Source organism: Pangasianodon hypophthalmus, chromosome 10 (genome assembly GCF_027358585.1).
Source record: "Pangasianodon hypophthalmus isolate fPanHyp1 chromosome 10, fPanHyp1.pri, whole genome shotgun sequence".
Classification (NCBI taxonomy): domain Eukaryota; kingdom Metazoa; phylum Chordata; class Actinopteri; order Siluriformes; family Pangasiidae; genus Pangasianodon; species Pangasianodon hypophthalmus.
Window position 1 is genome coordinate 1,346,606 of NC_069719.1, and position 18,696 is coordinate 1,365,301.

The 18,696-nt window shown below is 41.5% G+C and overlaps 1 protein-coding gene across 2 annotated transcripts in view; it reads left to right on the forward strand.

The window, feature by feature from the left end:
- The window catches only part of kif20ba (kinesin family member 20Ba), a 39,118-nt gene extending 25,649 nt beyond the window's left edge, over window positions 1–13,469 (forward strand). Inside the window, exons 27-36 of one of the 2 annotated variants that reach the window (XM_053237634.1) lie at window positions 595–750; window positions 913–1,089; window positions 1,686–1,802; window positions 4,231–4,323; window positions 4,507–4,725; window positions 6,218–6,259; window positions 10,018–10,095; window positions 10,963–11,089; window positions 12,185–12,306; window positions 12,433–13,469. In XM_053237634.1, coding sequence (XP_053093609.1) covers window positions 595–750; window positions 913–1,089; window positions 1,686–1,802; window positions 4,231–4,323; window positions 4,507–4,725; window positions 6,218–6,259; window positions 10,018–10,095; window positions 10,963–11,089; window positions 12,185–12,306; window positions 12,433–12,510 — 1,209 coding nt within the window. In that variant the 3' untranslated portion in view covers window positions 12,511–13,469. The remainder of the gene's footprint in view (window positions 1–594; window positions 751–912; window positions 1,090–1,685; window positions 1,803–4,230; window positions 4,324–4,506; window positions 4,726–6,217; window positions 6,260–10,017; window positions 10,096–10,962; window positions 11,090–12,184; window positions 12,307–12,432) is intronic. The other variant, XM_053237635.1, reaches the window with a different exon arrangement.
- Window positions 13,470–18,696: the final 5,227 nt, after the last annotated feature.

Sequence of the window (18,696 nt, forward strand, 5' to 3'; positions counted from 1 at the left end):
GTAGTAGTACTCCATCATCAGTCCACTGTGGGCGTGTCCCAATCTACACTCCCTATTCACTATGTAGGGCACATAAACACCATCATCAGGCCACTGTGGGCGTGTCCCAATCTACACTCCCACACTCCCTATTCACTATATAGGGCACATAAACACCATCATCAGGCCACTGTGGGCGTGTCCCAATCTACACTCCCACACTCCCTTTTCACTATATAGGGCACATAAACACCATCATCAGGCCACTGTGGGCGTGTCCCAATCTACACTCCCACACTCCCTTTTCACTATATAGGGCACATAAACACCATCATCAGGCCACTGTGGGCGTGTCCCAATCTACACTCCCACACTCCCTATTCACTATATAGGGCACATAAACACCATCATCAGGCCACTGTGGGCGTGTCCCAATCTACACTCCCACACTCCCTTTTCACTATATAGACACCTTCGTTTGTTTATTGTGGATGTGTCCTAAACCACGTACTGTAGTCATTATATACTGTAGTGTACATAAACATTGTTGTCTGTCCCTTTTGGGTTTTGTTCCAAATCATGTGTGTGTGTGTGTGTGTGTGTGTGTGTGTGTAGATGGTCAGTGAGAAACACCAGGCCGAGCGCAGGAAGTGGACGGAGGAGAAGCTGGTCCTGATCGCTCAGGCGAAGGACGCGGAGGAGAGGAGGAACCAGGACATGAGACGATACGCTGAGGACAGGGAGAGACACGCTCGCCAACACACTGAGATGGTACACACTCATTACTTCCACTTCCTGTGTGTGTGTGTGTGTGTGTGTGTGTGTGTGTGTGTGCGCACATATTCTTTTCTTTAATAAATAGACACATGGTTATGATGCACTGTCTGTGTGTGTGTGTGTGTGTGTGTGTATGTGTGTGTGTGTGTGTGTCAGGAGTCGATGAAGGCCTGTCTGGCTGAGCGTGAGCAGGAGATGGACGAGTGGAGGAAGGAGAGAGACACACTCGTCTCTGCGCTGGAGGTCCAGCTGATGAAACTCGTCTCCACCATCGCAGAGAAAGACGAGCAGATCAGGGAGCTGAAGCGCACTGACACACTTCAGCCACCAGAGGTCACTACAGCACATTTTAACATTTAATATCTAGGCTTCCCACTACAGCTGTGCGCCCTTCATGTGCCCTGCATGAGCCCTTCATGCGCCCTTCATGAGCCCTTGTCTGCTTCCACTCTCCATCTCCCCTGGGTTGTTATATTAAACTGTACAGGTTTAAGCTATTATAATGATGTGTGATGTTGCAAAAAAAATAGTTTTTGTCCTTTTTAGATACATTTAAAGAGCTAAAAATAAATAAAATAAAGAAGGCCACGCCTCCTCCACTGACTGATGCACAGAGGCCACGCCTCCTCCACTGACTGACGCACAGAGGCCACGCCTCCTTTACTGACTGATGCACAGAGGCCACGCCTCCTCCACTGACTGACGCACAGAGGCCACGCCTCCTTTACTGACTGACACACAGAGGCCACGCCTCCTTTACTGACTGATGCACGGAGGCCACGCCTCCTCCACTGACTGATACAGAGGCCACGCCTCCTTTAATGACTGATGCACAGAGGCCACGCCTCCTTCACTGGGCCTGATGGGAACAGAGGCCACACCTGTTTCATAGGCCACACCCCCTTCACTGTACACTTATGATGTTTCAGGTGTGTGACAGTGGAGTGATGGAGCAGCTGAAGGAGAAGGAGGCGGAGCTTAAACAACTGAGAGAACAGCTTAGGGAGACAACACACACACACACCACTACAGAGTCATCTACACAGGTCTCTCACACACACACACACACACACACACACACACACCACTACAGAGTCATCTACACAGGTCTCTCACACACACACACACACACACACACACCACTACAGAGTCATCTACACAGGTCTCTCACACACACACACACACCACTACAGAGTCATCTACACAGGTCTCTCACACACACACACACACACACACACACACCACTACAGAGTCGTCTACACAGGTCTCTCACACACACACACACACACACACACACACACCACTACAGAGTCATCTACACAGGTCTCTCACACACACACACACACACACACACCACTACAGAGTCATCTACACAGGTCTCTCACACACACACACACACACACACACACCACTACAGAGTCATCTACACAGGTCACACACACATACACACACACCACTACAGAGTCATCTACACAGGTCTGACACACACACACACACACACCACTACAGAGTCATCTACACAGGTCTCACACACACACACACACACACACACACACACACACACACCACTACAGAGTCATCTACACAGGTCACACACACACACACACACACACCATTACAGAGTCATCTACACAGGTCTCTCACACACACACACACACCACTACAGAGTCATCTACACAGGTCTCTCACACACACACACACACACACACACCACTACAGAGTCATCTACACAGGTCTCACACACACATACACACACACCACTACAGAGTCATCTACACAGGTCTCTCACACACACACACACACCACTACAGAGTCATCTACACAGGTCTCACACACACACACACACACACACACACACACACACACCCCACTACAGAGTCATCTACACAGGTCACACACACACACACACACACACCATTACAGAGTCATCTACACAGGTCTCTCACACACACACACACACCACTACAGAGTCATCTACACAGGTCTCTCACACACACACACACACACACACACCACTACAGAGTCATCTACACAGGTCTCACACACACATACACACACACCACTACAGAGTCATCTACACAGGTCTCACACACACACACACACACACACACACACCACTACAGAGTCATCTACACAGGTCTCACACACACACACACACACACACACACCACTACAGAGTCATCTACACAGGTCTCACACACACACACACACACACACCACTACAGAGTCATCTACACAGGTCTCACACACACATACACACACACACCACTACAGAGTCATCTACACAGGTCTCACACACACATACACACACACCACTACAGAGTCATCTACACAGGTCTCACACACACACACACACACACCACTACAGAGTCATCTACACAGGTCTCACACACACACACACACACCACTACAGAGTCATCTACACAGGTCTCACACACACATACACACACACCACTACAGAGTCATCTACACAGGTCTGACACACACACACACACACACACACACACCACTACAGAGTCATCTACACAGGTCTCACACACACATACACACACACCACTACAGAGTCATCTACACAGGTCTCACACACACATACACACACACCACTACAGAGTCATCTACACAGGTCTGACACACACACACACACCACTACAGAGTCATCTACACAGGTCTCACACACACATACACACACACCACTACAGAGTCATCTACACAGGTCTGACACACACACACACACCACTACAGAGTCATCTACACAGGTCTCACACACACATACACACACACCACTACAGAGTCATCTACACAGGTCTCACACACACACACACACACACACCACTACAGAGTCATCTACACAGGTCTGACACACACACACACACACACACCACAACAGAGTCATCTACACAGGTCTCACACACACATACACACACACACACACCACTACAGAGTCATCTACACAGGTCTCTCTCCCTCACACACACTCTTATACACACAGGCGATCACTCACACACACACGCCATCAGAGAGACTTAGTATGTAGTTAGTGTGTGTAGATGAACACAAAGTGATCACACACACAGGATGAACAATGAAAACATACAATCACACAGATTACCAAGCACTAATGCCAGTGTGCACACACACACACACACACACACACTTCTCTGACCGCACACAGCAGTGACAAGTGTTTACACACACACACACACACTGCTTGCTATTACATCACCCACTGTAACCACACACACACACACACACACACACACACACAAACACACACTGCAGCTTATCTTCAACTTTTATTGTTAATTAAAGCACCAGTTTAAAACTAAAATATAAAATGAGGATTAGTAGTTACATCTTAGTGTGTTAATTGGTGTGTGTCCACTCATTAAGGGTGTTAGCGTTTGTGATTGACGCGCGCGCGCGCGCGGTGTGTGTGTGTGTGTGTGTGTGTGTGTGTGTGTGTGTGTGTGTTAGACTGTGTTGGTGGAGGAGTGTGTATCTGAGCGGCTGGTGGACAGCACCACTCTGAAACACACGAGCCGGACTCGAGCATCCGTCACCAGCCAGGTAAAACTTTACAAGGGAGTTTTACGGATTTGCATAAATTTGCATATTCATGTATACTCATAGAAATGTTGTGATGTTGTGAAACCGCTTTACTGTTGGGAAAGTAAAACACGTGATATAGATTTGGATGAGGAGGATGATGATGATGATGATGGTGGTGGTGATGGTGATGCTCTTCCTCAGGGTTCTTGTGGCAGCGGTCCGTCCGTGTTGGACTCGTCGGTCATCTCCACGGAAACGGGTCGCTGCTCTCGGTTCCCACGGCCTGAGCTGGAGATCTCATTCAGCTCCCTGCAACCAGAACGCTTCCGACTGAAACGCCCCGGAGACACCGGAGAGATCACCGTCAACGTCTCACACACACACAACACACGCAAGAGGAAGAGCAGCGAGGTGGAGAGGGTGAGGAGAGACACACACACACTCTCTACACACACACAACACACGCAAGAGGAAGAGCAGCGAGGTGGAGAGGGTGAGGAGAGACACACACACACACTCTCTACACACACACAACACACGCAAGAGGAAGAGCAGCGAGGTGGAGAGGGTGAGGAGAGACACACACACACACTCTCTACACACACACAACACACGCAAGAGGAAGAGCAGCGAGGTGGAGAGGGTGAGGAGAGACACACACACACACACTCTCTACACACACGCAAGAGGAAGAGCAGCGAGGTGGAGAGGGTGAGGAGATACACACACACACTCCACACACACACACACACACTCTCTACACACACACAACACACGCAAGAGGAAGAGCAGCGAGGTGGAGAGGGTGAGGAGACACACACACACACACACTCCACACACACACACACACAGTAGGCAGCGAGGTGGAGAGGGTGAAGAGAAGGTTTCAGAGTGGTGCTGTGCACCAGCCGCTCAGTTACACACTCCTCCACCAACACAGTCTAACACACACACACACACACACACACACACACATACACACACTCTCACACTCCACAAACACACAACACATGCAGGAGGGAGAGCAGTGAGGAGGAGGGGGTTAAAAGATGCACACACACCCACACACACACACACACACACCCCATGAAGCTGTTGTGTATTTAATCAGTAAAGTATTTTGTTTCCGCAGTATAAAGCTCAGTGTAAAAAATCACAGCGCAAAATGTTTATTCAGCTCATCTGCACCTGTATATTTTGCGTATTGGTCAGAATTATTACAGCACAGATAATATATTGGTTAGAACACTCATTTACATGTTGCATCTATGCATATTAATAAGAATGATCTCAGCACACACTATAACACTTTGTTGTTTATAAGCCTCTTTTGCATATTTGCATACTGGATCTGAAGACTTAACATTGACTTTATTGGCTAGAATGCTCATTTGCATATTGATGAGGATGAATATAAGACACAAGATAATATTTCAGAGTTAGTCAGAGAGCTCATTTGCATATTGCATATTGCATATTACACACAAAGGGACTGATTGGTGAGCTCATTTACATATCTGCATATCAGAATAAACAAAGCACATGCTAAACGATTTAGTTAAAAGGGCTGATTTGCATATTTAATCATGTGTGTGAGTATTGCAGGAGGCAGATAGTATCACAATAACAATGCACCAGTGATATATAACACAATACATATGCAATATACATGTTATTGGTATGATCAGTGTACTGACCCTGTCTCGCACACACACACACACACACACACACACACACAATCAGGTAATTTAGACTCTTGAGAGCACCCTTGCTGGTTCTTGTTGTGGGAGTCGCAGGCGTTTATTGAAGATTGGCGGGTTCTTGCGCCTCCTCCGCACTGCAAGCCTCAGCCACTGATGGGATGATTCAGTGTGTGTGTGTGTGTGTGTGTGTTTGCTTTGTGTTCTTTAAGAAACGAGGCAGCAGCAGAAAGAGCAAAGCGAGAACTCCTCAGGTATCTGATCGGCTTTTAAACGCCTCCTGGAGTGATTTATCCTGAAGTGTACAGCGGCTTTCAGGCTCCTACACAAAAAAAAAACCATAAAACACACATCTGTACAACACACAGCTTTAGGCTGCTAATCAGCCACAAAATTCTGTTATAAATACTGTTTTAGTGGACGCTTCAAATATCACAACATCTGCAGTCTAGGGCAGGGGAATGCCTACGTAGGTGGATAGATACGTTGATAAAGGAAAATAAGGGTAGATAAAGGATGAGTGGATATATGGATAGATTATTGGATGTATCAGTGGTTAAAATTCTGGTCATTGTGAATCAGGTACAGATAAAAATATCATACATAATACATTCATAATAAAAAATGTAAATAATATATATGAAATGATCTTCGTGTTCAGCTTAGCAGGTTTTCATGAAATGCTCATTGTTAACTTTTATCATAGTTTACATTTATCACACTATTGCTAATGTTGATCGTGCTAATTAAATGTACTTTAACGACGTGTAATTTTAAGAGTAATTTAATCTCAGTTGCATCTTAATCCAGATTCAGCTTCTTTGCTTCTCAACTTAAATACAAACAGATCTTTTTTTTCACCTCTAGCTAGTTAATAAATAAAGATATTCAAATCTTAGCAAATCGACACATTATGGCGTGTTGTAGCGCCAGTCAGATTTAAATATCTGACTAATGACATACAGACTAGAGCACTTCAGTAGAAAACAGTTCATGCAGATATAATTTACTGACATCAAACCTACATTTAATGTAATAAATAAATAAAAATAATAAAGAATACATCTGCAAACTGCTGAGCACTCAGGAGACATCACTCCTAACAGAACACTCCATCCCATAATTCATCACTCATCATCATCATCTTAATCTGGGATTAGTGGGTGAATCTGATTGGGTTTGGTTTGATCGGGTTTCTTTTCACATTACAAACAGGGATGATGCATAATGTTTTTAAAAAAATTAATTTTTACCAAACAAAAGTTAATTTTCTGAGCTCGTGTTGGGTTTGAAATTAATGTTGGTCGAGTAATTCTGCTGTACAATTCATCTTTTTAACAAAATTCTGTTGTTTGTTTGTTTTTCACATTTATTGTGAAGCAATTTGGATGGATGGTTTGCAGGAAGGTTTGAAAGGGTGGATGGTTTAATGGATGGAGGGATCGAAGGATGTCAGGAGGGAGAGTTTGATCAATTGGTGGAGGGTTGGATGGATGGTTTGTTGGATGTTGTTGGATGGATGGAGGGTTGGATAAATGGATGGATGGCTTGAGGGATGGATGGAGGGTTTCATGAATTGGTGGGTGTATGGTTGGATGGATGGTGGGTTTGATGGGTGGATGGAGGGTTTGATACTGTAGATGAATGGTTTGATGAAGGGTGGATGAAGGGTTTGACAGATGATTGGAGAGTCTGGGTGGATGGAGGGTTTGTTGTATGTTAGAAATATGGATGGAGGGTTTGGTGGATGATGGGTCTGACGGATGGAGAGGTTTATGGATGACAGGATGGTGAGTTTGATGGGTGATTTGAAGGATGGACTGAAGGTTTGATGGATGGATGGAGGGTTTAATGGATGGATAAATGGATGGATGGTGGGTTTGATGGGTGGTTTGAAGGATGGATTGAGGGTTTGATAGATAAATGGTTGGAGGTTTTGATGGGTGGATGGCTGTTTTGAAGGATGGATAGAGGGCTAGATGGATGGATGATGGGTTTGGTGGTGAAATAATGAATGAATTGGAGGCTTTTTTTTTTTTTTTAAATTTTGTCTTAATGATATTTATGATTAAACAAAAAATAAATACAAATCTCTCCATAATTCATTCTGTCATTCATCATTAACACATTCCCAACAACTCACACATCTATAGTCATGGTGAAAAAGAAAGTACACCCTCTTTCAGTCCTGTGTTTTTATTTATCAGGGCCTAATTAACAACTGTGTGGTCTTCACCAACTTCTATAAACAAACAAATAACCTCAGGTAACAAAAAAAAAAAAAGATTTCAATATGTGGTCCTTTTTTTTTCCCCAAAAAATGTAAACCAACATTCAGAAACCAGTGGGGAAAAAATAAGTACACCCTATAATTCAGTAACATATAGAACCACCTTTATCAACAATAACATCAGGTAAATGTTTTCTGTAGGAGTTTTTCAGTCTCTCACATCATTTTGGAGAAATTTTGGTCCACTCTTCTTTACAACATCGCTTCAGTTCATTGATGTTTGAGGGCATTTATTTATGCACAGCTCTCTGTGGATCCCGCCACAGCTTCTCAATGGGGTTGAGTTCTGGACTTTGACTCGCCCGTTCCAACACCATGATGTTTTTTCTTCTTTAGCCTTTCAGATGTTGATTTTCTGGTGTGTTTGGGATCATTGTCCTGTTGCATGACCCAGTTTCAGCCCAGTGTGAGCTGCTGGACAGCTGACCTCACACTTGTCTGAAGAATATTCTGCTATAAACTGGAGTTCATCGTTGTCTCAATAACTGCAAGTTTCCCAGGTCCTTTTGCTGGAAAACAAGCCGAAATCATCAGCCCTCCATCACCAGGCTTCACAGTTGGTTTGAGGTGTTTGTGGTGATATGCTGTGTTTGGTTTTCACCAAACATGGTGCTGTGCATGATGACCAAACATCTCCACCTTGGTCTCATCAGTCAAAAGGATTTTGTTCTAGAAATTTGTTTATTTGTTTTGTTTTTTTACATTTGTGGTTTGTTCAGATGTAATTTTGCAAACGTAAGTCATGCTGCCACATTTTTTTTGGAGAGAAGGAGCTTTTTCCTAGCCACCTGTGACACTTCCAGGTTTGACCAGAAATGAGAAGATGGGAGGCAGGCTTGGGGAAACTCAAAAGGGGGCTCTTTATTTTTCCTTTTTATTTTCCTTCACTTTTCAGTGATTTTCTCTCTAGTAATATGCACACACAATGTTCTGTGCTGCTCAGCTCTCTCTCCCTCTCTCATGGCTCTTGTCTCATAAACATTTAATGTGCTTACAGAGGCCTGTAGGTCACATGATGTAGCTCTTGGGGTTTTTCTTTATATCTCTGAGCATTAAACAGTCTGACCTTGGACTGAATTTGCTGGGACGCTCACTCCTGGGAAGATCAGCAACTGTCTTGAAGGCTCTCCATTTGTAAACAATCCTTCTCACTGCAGAACAGTGAATTTTAAATTGTTTGGAGATGGCCTTATAACCCTTCCCAGATCGATGAGCAACAACAGTTGCTTCTCTGAGGTCATGGCTGATGTCCTTTCTTCTTGGCATGATGTAGACACACACCTGAGTGCTCCAGAACACCAAACTGCACCAGGTTCTGCTTTTATAGAGGTAGACACACCTCTTGATGATGAACTAATCTTGTGTATTTCATTAGTAACAACCGGCTGCTAATTCCTCGCTTAATGATTGTGGAAGTAGGAAGGGTGTACTTACTTTTTCCCACCTGGTTTCTGAATTTTGGTTTACTGCTTGGGAAAAAAAATGACTACATATTAAAATCTGTTTTTTTTTTCCACCTGAAGTTATTTGTTTGTTTGTTTATAGAAGTTGGTGAGGATCACACAATTATTATTTAAGCCCTGATACATAAAAACGTAGAGTTGAAGGAGGGTGTGCTTTCTTTTTCTCATGACTGTATATATCCTCACTTTTCCTCTACTATCTCTCTCTCGCTCTCGCTCTCTCTCTCTCTCTCTCTCTCTCTCGCTCTCTCTCTCTCAGGACGGTGTGGATAGTGAGAACAGGAGGAATATGAGGTGTAAGAAAGCTCCCGGTCTCCCTGCACACCAGGAGGAGGAGGTGAGACAAACATTCCACTCAATACAAATAAAAATACAGAGACATTGAGAATCAGAGGAAAAATCAATTTACATGTTCAGTGCAAATAAAAAACAGGAGAGAGAGAAAAACAATCAATACCAGTACAGCGTCCGAGGGAAAAATGGACTAAAACAATAATAAAGTCAATGTAGAACTAGCAAAAGTGATTTCAGAATTAAACTGTTAAACTTTCAAACGAGGTTTTAAAAGTGTTTGTTTTTAACTTTTCCTACTTAAACGTTTTAAATCATAAATATATTTAATATTAAAAATGATTTACAAAAAAAAACTAGACGTGTGTTTGAAGAAAATCCTATAAAGAGATGGAGAGATGTGAGAGAGATTAATTTTTAAATCTGAAATTATTTATAAATTATTTTTAATAACAATTATTTTAAATATACTTTAATTATTTTACTGTTCAAATGCATTCATGATTAAATTTTAGTCTTTTATATACAAATGTTTTTTATTAAAAAAGTGAAAACCTTTTAAAAGATCTCGAAAGTTTAAACAGTTTAAAAGTCGGTTCTTTGTGTAGAGTAAGAAAAGCGAAGCAGAGAGGAGAAGAGCGAAACTAAAAGTACACAAAACACTGAGAAAAGTCTGCTGTCAGAACCAACAGACCCTCAGGGGAACCTTTAAAGGTTCTACATAGAACCCTACAGCAACGTTTCCCAGAAAGGGCTCTGAGTAAATCTTTATTTATTTATTTATTCATTTATTCGTTTATTTATTTATTTATTTTGAAACAAAGAACTGTTAATCATCCAGAGAACCAGTGATTCCGGGTTCAGGCTGTATTTATTAATTCATTTTATTTTATTTTTTTTTATTCCCACTCAGATGTCTCCTGCGCTAGTTGGGAAAAGTTCCCACAATTCCCAGTTGAGTGTGCGAGGAAAAAAGGAGGGAAAGTTGCAGAAGATTGGAGATTTCCTGAACAGCTCTCCGACGTTCCTGGGCAGTAAAGGTGAGAGTGAGAGTCAGAGTGAGAGAGAGAGAGAGAGAGAGAGAGAGAGTGCAGGACACTGACTTCTCTTCATTTACTCTATATATGACTCGTCTTCCTGTCTCTCTGTCTGACTTTCTGTTTATCTCTCTGTTTGTCTCTGTCTCTCTCTCTCTCTCTCTCTCTCTCCATCTCTATCTCTTTCTGTCTGTCTTTGAACATCTGTCTTTCTGTATGTCTGTCTGTCTCTCTCTAACTCTCTCTCTCTCTCTCTCTCTCTCTCTCTCTCTCTCTCTCTCTCTCTCTCTCTCTCACTCTATGCATGTCTCTCTCTCTCTCTCTCTCTCTCTCTCTCTCTCTCTGTGTCTCTCTCTCTCACTCTATGCATGTCTCTCTCTCTCTCTCTCTCTCTCTCTGTCTCTCTCTCTCTCTCTCTTTTTTTTGTATAAATTTTGGTTTGATCTACTTGCACTACTTGGAGTGATTTATAACATTCTATAAACATTTATAACATTCATGCCAATAAAGCACTGATTAACTGAACTGTCTGTCTTTCTCTGCCTGTCTGTCTCTCTCTCTCTCTGTCTGTCTCTCTCTCTCTCTGTCTGTCTCTCTCTCTCACTCTGTGCCTGTCTGTCTTTCTGCCTGTATGTGTGTCTCTGTCTCTGTTTTTTCTCTCTGTCTGCCCCTCTCTCTCTCTCTCTCTCTCTCTCTCTCTCTCTTTAACTCTCTAACTCTTGTTCTCTCTCTCTCTCTCTCTCTCTCTTTAACTCTCTAACTCTTGTTCTCTCTCTCTCTCTCTCTCTCTCTTTAACTCTCGTTCTCTCTCTCTCTCTCTTTAACTCTCGTTCTCTCGTTCTCTCTCTCTCTCTCTCTAACTCTCTCTCCCTGTCTCGTTCTCTCTCTCTCTCTCTCTCTCTCTCTTTAACTCACTTTCTCTCTCTCTCTTTAACTCTCGTTCTCTCGTTCTCTCTCTCTCTTTAACTCTTGTTCTCTCTCTCTCTCTTTAACTCTCGTTCTCTCTCTCTCTCTCTCTCTCTCTCTCTCTCTCTCTTTAACTCTCGTTCTCTCTCTCTCTCTCTTTAACTCTCGTTCTCTCGTTCTCTCTCTCTCTAGCTAAGAGGATTATGGGATTGATGAGTGGAAGGTCTCCGGATGAAGGCGGCTCGTCTCTGAGTCTGAAACGCACCAAACGAAAGATCAACATCTCGTCCCCTATGAACATCTCCGCTAATCAGGTATACACACACACACACACACACACACACACACACACACACACACACACACATATAAAGACACTGTATTCCCTCACTGCAGATGAAATTAAATTACACTGAAATGTCCTGAATAATTAACTACAGATCATCAGTCGAGATGTGGAGGAGAGAGAAGATCAGCTGAACATCAAGAAACGACTTCGCACCAAAACTCCGAAGTAGAAGTTTCTCCTCCATCGCTACGACGACATCACTACATCATCACTACGACATCATCACTACATCATCACTACGACATCATCGCTGCTTTATTTCCATCTTTCCTCGTATAACTCACTATATCCAACCGTATCCACCAGCACTTTTACCTCCTGTTTTTATTGCACACTTTTATCTTTTATCACTTTTTTTTGTTTTATACTGTATTATATTTCACTGTGTAATAGCTGACTGACTTTAAATAAGGGCTAAGGTTTTTATTTTTTATTTTATATTTTAGTTTATTAGGTATAACACTAATGAATATATATATGAAGCTATAGTGGAGATTTATTATTTTTTTTTTAGTGCTGCGTTTAATCTGCGACGATGTTTATTCAGTCTGTCTGGATAAATAAATGTAAATACCACACAAATCTGAGTCTGGATTCTGATTGGTTTAGAAGGTTTTGATTTATTTAACGATATCGTATAGCGTTTCTATAGTAACGGCTCATTCACAGGGACTTGTATATCAGACACCCCATATAGACGGATTTAAAAAGTGTGCAATCGTTGATATTTAAGGAGACATTTATGTAACATTGATGGAAGGAGTCTCCAGTGTCAGCGCTTTGTAACAGTCAGAGGTGAAGCTGTAACTTTAAGTTTTCCGACATCTTCAGGACAGAGGAGTTTACGCTTCTTTGCGGTTTCTCGGTAACATGCGGAACAAGCTGCGTTTTTTTTTTTGTCTTATTAACTTGAAGAGAGAGAATAAAGAGGCTGGTGAGGGAACGAGTGTTTATAGCTGCTATAATGTAAGCGACAACAGGAACTAACTCGTTTCACCGAACATTAAATGTAACTATAAATGGATAAAAAACATACACCATGTAAAAAATTTACGTTGTTGGAAAATTGCTGTGGTGTAAGAGGAATAAAACACTTGGGGTTTCTACCTGAGCTGAAATGATGCAGTTTCCTTTGTTATTTTTGTCTATGATGTAAATAAAAGTGTGTATCTGATGCACATCTTTTATTGCGTTTGTTGAGAAAAGGTGTTAATAACGACATTTCTGTTGACATGCCGGTCGTCACGTCAGTGCTGAGACGAACAGAAGACAGATAAAGGAGTTTAAACAGGAGAGAAATGTGGCTGGATGCAGCGCAGCGTAAAAACGAGGTGCAGTTGATTTTCCTCCACGACCCTCGTTTTTATCCTCCAGAAACAGATCAGAGACGGACAGATTGTGAAAGTAATGAAGAAGTGATGGCTTGTGTGTTACGGTGGACGACAGGAAGTGAAGTGAAGTGAGCTGAGATGACTCACGATCTCTAAAGTGTGCCAGAAGTGTGGGGTCGGGCGACGAGGACAAAATGGAGGCGCGAGATCGCTGAGCGTGTGTGTCTTAGTATGTGTTACTGTGTGTGTGTTTTACTGTGTGTGTGTGAAATGAGAGGAAGAGGAGGGACAGCTGTCGTGAGAAAAGCAAAGAAAATAAAAATGAAAACTTACATACAGACAGATATATAAACCAGACTAGGCCCAGCTGTGTGCGTGTGTGTGTGTGTGTGTGTGTGTGTGTGTGTATTTATTACCATGTGACTTACTGACATCATAATTACAGCTATCAAGGGCTGTGTGCGCTTTCTATTCAGTCTTGTCAGTGTGAAATGGAGAGTGTGTGTGTTTCGCCTTTGTTGCTGTTGTTCTTATTCATGAATGTGTGTGTGTGTGTGTGTGTGTTCTGCCTTTGTCGCTGTTGTCCTTATTCATTAATGTGTGTGTGTGTGTGTGTGTGTGTGTGTGTGTGTGTGTGTTAGTCTGCAAGGTGACTCGATGTACTCCCATCGGATTGCGTCACATGATTAATGTCCCACCAGATCGCTTGTCTTTTTTCTTTTTTTCTTTTTTTTTTTTCTTCATCTCTTCATTACACCTCCTCTCTGAGCGCAGAGTCACAGATGAGCTAAAGGACAGACACACATCCTCTCATCATCGAGCACACAGGGAGAGGTGGAAGGATAGACAGATGGATGGTCGGATGGAATGAATGAAGGGGATGGAGAAAGGAGAGATGTTGCTTCTCCTTCACGTGTTGAATTGAAAGAAGACAAATGCCTGTCTAGGCATGGGGTAAGGAGATAGATAGATAGATAGATAGATAGATAGATAGATAGATAGATTTTATTTTTTTTTAGCTTTGCTGAGAAACAGTTGTAGCTACAGTCCCCTCTGAAAGTATTGGAACGTGGTTGAGCGCTACGACTCCACTACGAAGAACTGAGGGGAAAAACGTGAGATTCAGACAGGGTCGAGTTTCATGTGAGGATTTCACACACTGATCAACACTGGGACTGTTAGCCAGATGGAAATGTAGCTAACATTGCACTTCCTAGCTAGCTAACCCTGATATACAGTCCCTTCCTTAAGTATTGGAACGGCAAGGCCAGTTCTCTTGTTTTTGCTATACATTGAAGACATTTGGGGTTGAGATCAGAAGATGAATATGAGACGACAGATCAGAATTTCATTTTCAGTTTTAATTTCCTGATATTTACATCTAGACGTGTTAAACAACTTAGAACATGGCACCTTTGGTGGCAGATCACCATTCCAGAAGCAGCCATGCAAGCCCAAGCCATGACACTACCTCCACCATGCTTCACCCATGAGATTATATGTTCTGGATCATGAGCAGATCCTTTCTTTCTCCACACTTTGGCCTTTCCTTCACTTTGGTAGAGGTTCGTCTTGGTACCAGAACCTTTGTGGATCATCTCTGTATTTCTTTGCGAATTCAAGTCTTGAAGTGGTGGATTGTGATACCTTCGCCCCTGCCCTGTGGAGGTTGTTGATGCCACTGACTGTTGTTTGGGGTTTTTCTTCACAGCTCTCACAATGTTTCTGTCATCAGCTGCTGTTGTTTTCCTTGGCCGATCTGTTCCATGTCTGGTTGTTAGTACACCAGTGGTTTCTTTTCTTTTACAGGATATTCCACATTGTTGTATTGGCTATTCCCAATGCTTGTGCAGTGACTCAGATTGATTTTCTCAGCTTCAAAATGGCTTGCTTTTCTCCCTTAGAGATCTCTCTGGTCTGCATGTTGGTTTATCCTTTTTAATAACAAATGCAGACTTGACAGGAGAAACCTAGGGCTCAGTCCAAGAGCAGACAATCAGAGCTATTAATTCTTTAAACAATCAATCTATCAGGACACACCTGGGCAACAAAAACATCTGTCTGTTTGACACATCTAGATGTAAATATCAGGAAATGAAAGCTGAAATTCTGATCAGTCATCTCATATTAATTTTGATGAACTGACCTTGCCATTCCAATACTTTCGGAGGAGACTGTAAATATGTATATCTTGCAAAGCTAGCTAATTAAACACAAATTTAATAACACATGTTACAATTTATGTGTTACGTGCTTGGCTTCGTACAAGCTTCGTTCTCAGATTAGATTAGCAAAACGAGCTAATTGTACTAGCTATGTACACTCACCAGAGGCACCAACGATCTATGCTGCTTTCTTTAAAGCTTTATTTAAAGCTTTAATGGCTTTATACACATTTAATGAGAGCTCGTATATGACAGGAGAAGATGAAACCACACTTATAGGTTTTTCTTCCTTTTTTGTGTCGGAGCAGGAAACTGAAGAAACGTCGGACCACACGCACTATAGGGTCGGTCTGAAGAGTCAATCGAGACGAATATTTGGATTTGTCACTTTCTTACAGCGTCATAACTAATTTGCTTAAAATTGAGAAAATCTCAGTTCAGATGTGGCTGAAATGACGTCTGTGTGTAATAATGAGGTGGAGTCACTCGTTTATACTTTAATCAGCAGTCAGACGGATCATTTCACTTGTGATTTGCTGGTGAAAATGAACAGATTGTTAGAAAGGGGATGAACAAGGGCTGCCGTTTGTCCTCTGCTCATCTAAATAGAAAAGATGTGTGTATGTGTGTGTGTGTGTGTGAGAGAGAGAGAGAAGCGGTTGAATGTGTAATCACTGTTTTCATCAGGAGTAGTGCACTTCACACAGGACTACAGATTAAACCCCGAGCAGAAACATTTCAACACACACGTTTGTATTTCTATCCTTCTTAAGACCTTCCATTAATGTAATTATTAATTACTGCTATGCTACACCTAAATCTAATGCTTCTCTTAACCTCAGGAACCAAAAGGAAACCTTGCAGCTCTTTTAGTTTTTACAATAAAATCAGTGTTCCTCATGGAGACCAGCCAAAGCTCCAAACTGTCAGATATTCCTAGCTTTGTAAAGGACATTTGGTCCTCACCAAGATAGAAAAACATGTCTGTACACTTCCTCAGCTTCAGCTCATGTATAATATTATATATCACAATAATTTACTGCTTAAAGTATAATAGTGAATTGTATTAAACATCGCTAATCTACATTACCTGGAGCTGTTCTACTGCACTAGCATTTTAACTCTTTACAGTCACCCAACACTGATTCTGAAGCCTTTTTTTGCTTCATTGAACAATAAATTGCCTGATTTAGTGATTACACAAAAGGGGCATTAGACTGAAAAATTAAAAAAGGGGGTGCCAAAACTTTTCACACTGATTAAAAAAAAAAACTGCATTCTATTAATATCCAAAATCAAATTTTTCTGCAATGACATTTCTGTAATTTTCAGATATTGAGTTATAAAGTTGGAGAAACAATCAGGTGATCACAGGTAACTCTGAAAATGATGCTACCGCCACCATGCTTCACTGTTCTCTCAGAATTTGTTTAGGTATATTTCTATGATTTTTAAAACAATATTTTTGGGTACGCCTTCTCACAAACATTTAGTGGCATGTAAATTTAGAAAATTAAAAGCATTTTTTTGTCCACAATCAGATAGAATGTTAAGTTTTGAAGTAACCTGCGCACATTAACTACGTCATTATCATTAAACTGAATTCTGTGACTGAATCAGACACAAGCATGAAAATAGCAATCTGGTTAATGAGGGCTGTCACGGTTTCACAATTAGTCCTGATGTATGATCCCACTATTGATTAAAATGCATTTGTTCTTGTTTTATATATAATATACTTTAAGTAAAACCACCAGTTGAATTGGTAAATTCAATCGTGAACCCGTGATGTTTTTAGTCTAGATTATCATTACCATGAAAATTTTAATCCATAACTCTCCAAGGTATAACATTAGACTTTAACTATTTTAATAATATTTATTATTAAATATTTATGTTATAAGGTTACACTTTCACTTTAATTAACTCTCCTGTCATTCGCAAGGCCTTCATTTGCATATCGGAACCTGATTGGCTCTTCCGTGTGATGATGTAGTAACTCTCTCCTGTCAGATTCTCCACTTAAATGTTCATCTGTTTCTTAAAATTAAAATATATATAAAATTGACAATTTCCTGTCCACTTAAATGAATTTCTTTGAAAGAGTGTAATCATAAAAAGCAGTTTTTATAAAGTTTAATGGGTTTGTTCTTTTTAAGTAAAAAAAAAAAGAGCCGGATAAAAGCAGCGTGGCGGAAAAATTATTTTTATTTTCAGGGTTAATGTGAAGGAGACTCGCTCGAGGACGGCGGATTTCAATCTCTCCGTTTCAGCTCGAGTTATAAATCTTCTCCTGCTCTTGCTGTGTGTGCGTGTGTGTGTGTGTGTGTGTGTGTGTGTGTGTGTGCATGTGTGTGTTGTAATATCCATGTCTCATGCTCTTAACACCTCAAGTGCTTCACACACTCACTCCGAGAGCGGCCCTGTGCATAACGGACATGTTGATGAAACCCGTTCCTGTCCTTCAGCGTGAGACACAGTGCAGAATGTTAATCTTCACTTCCACTCATCTGCACTGCTCTCATCTGTTCTTCCTTTATCTGTCTTTCTATCTTTCTTAGATTTGTCTGAATTTCCTTCAGCTTAACTAACATTATTTACTGCTTTAGTTAATATTAACAAAGGATCAGTTACAGCATTAATACACAATTCACTGATGTTTATTAATTATTGATTTAAATAATAAAAACCTGCATAAACCATTTTTTTCACTTCTTGAATAAAAACAGAACTCTCTGATGTAACTGAATATGAAGATGTTATTCAGAATGAACAGATAAGGTGTTCTGAAAAGATATGAATAGGAAGTGTAATATTTGTGGTTTTGTTTTATTTATTTCTTTTTTGCCAGAAAGGTTC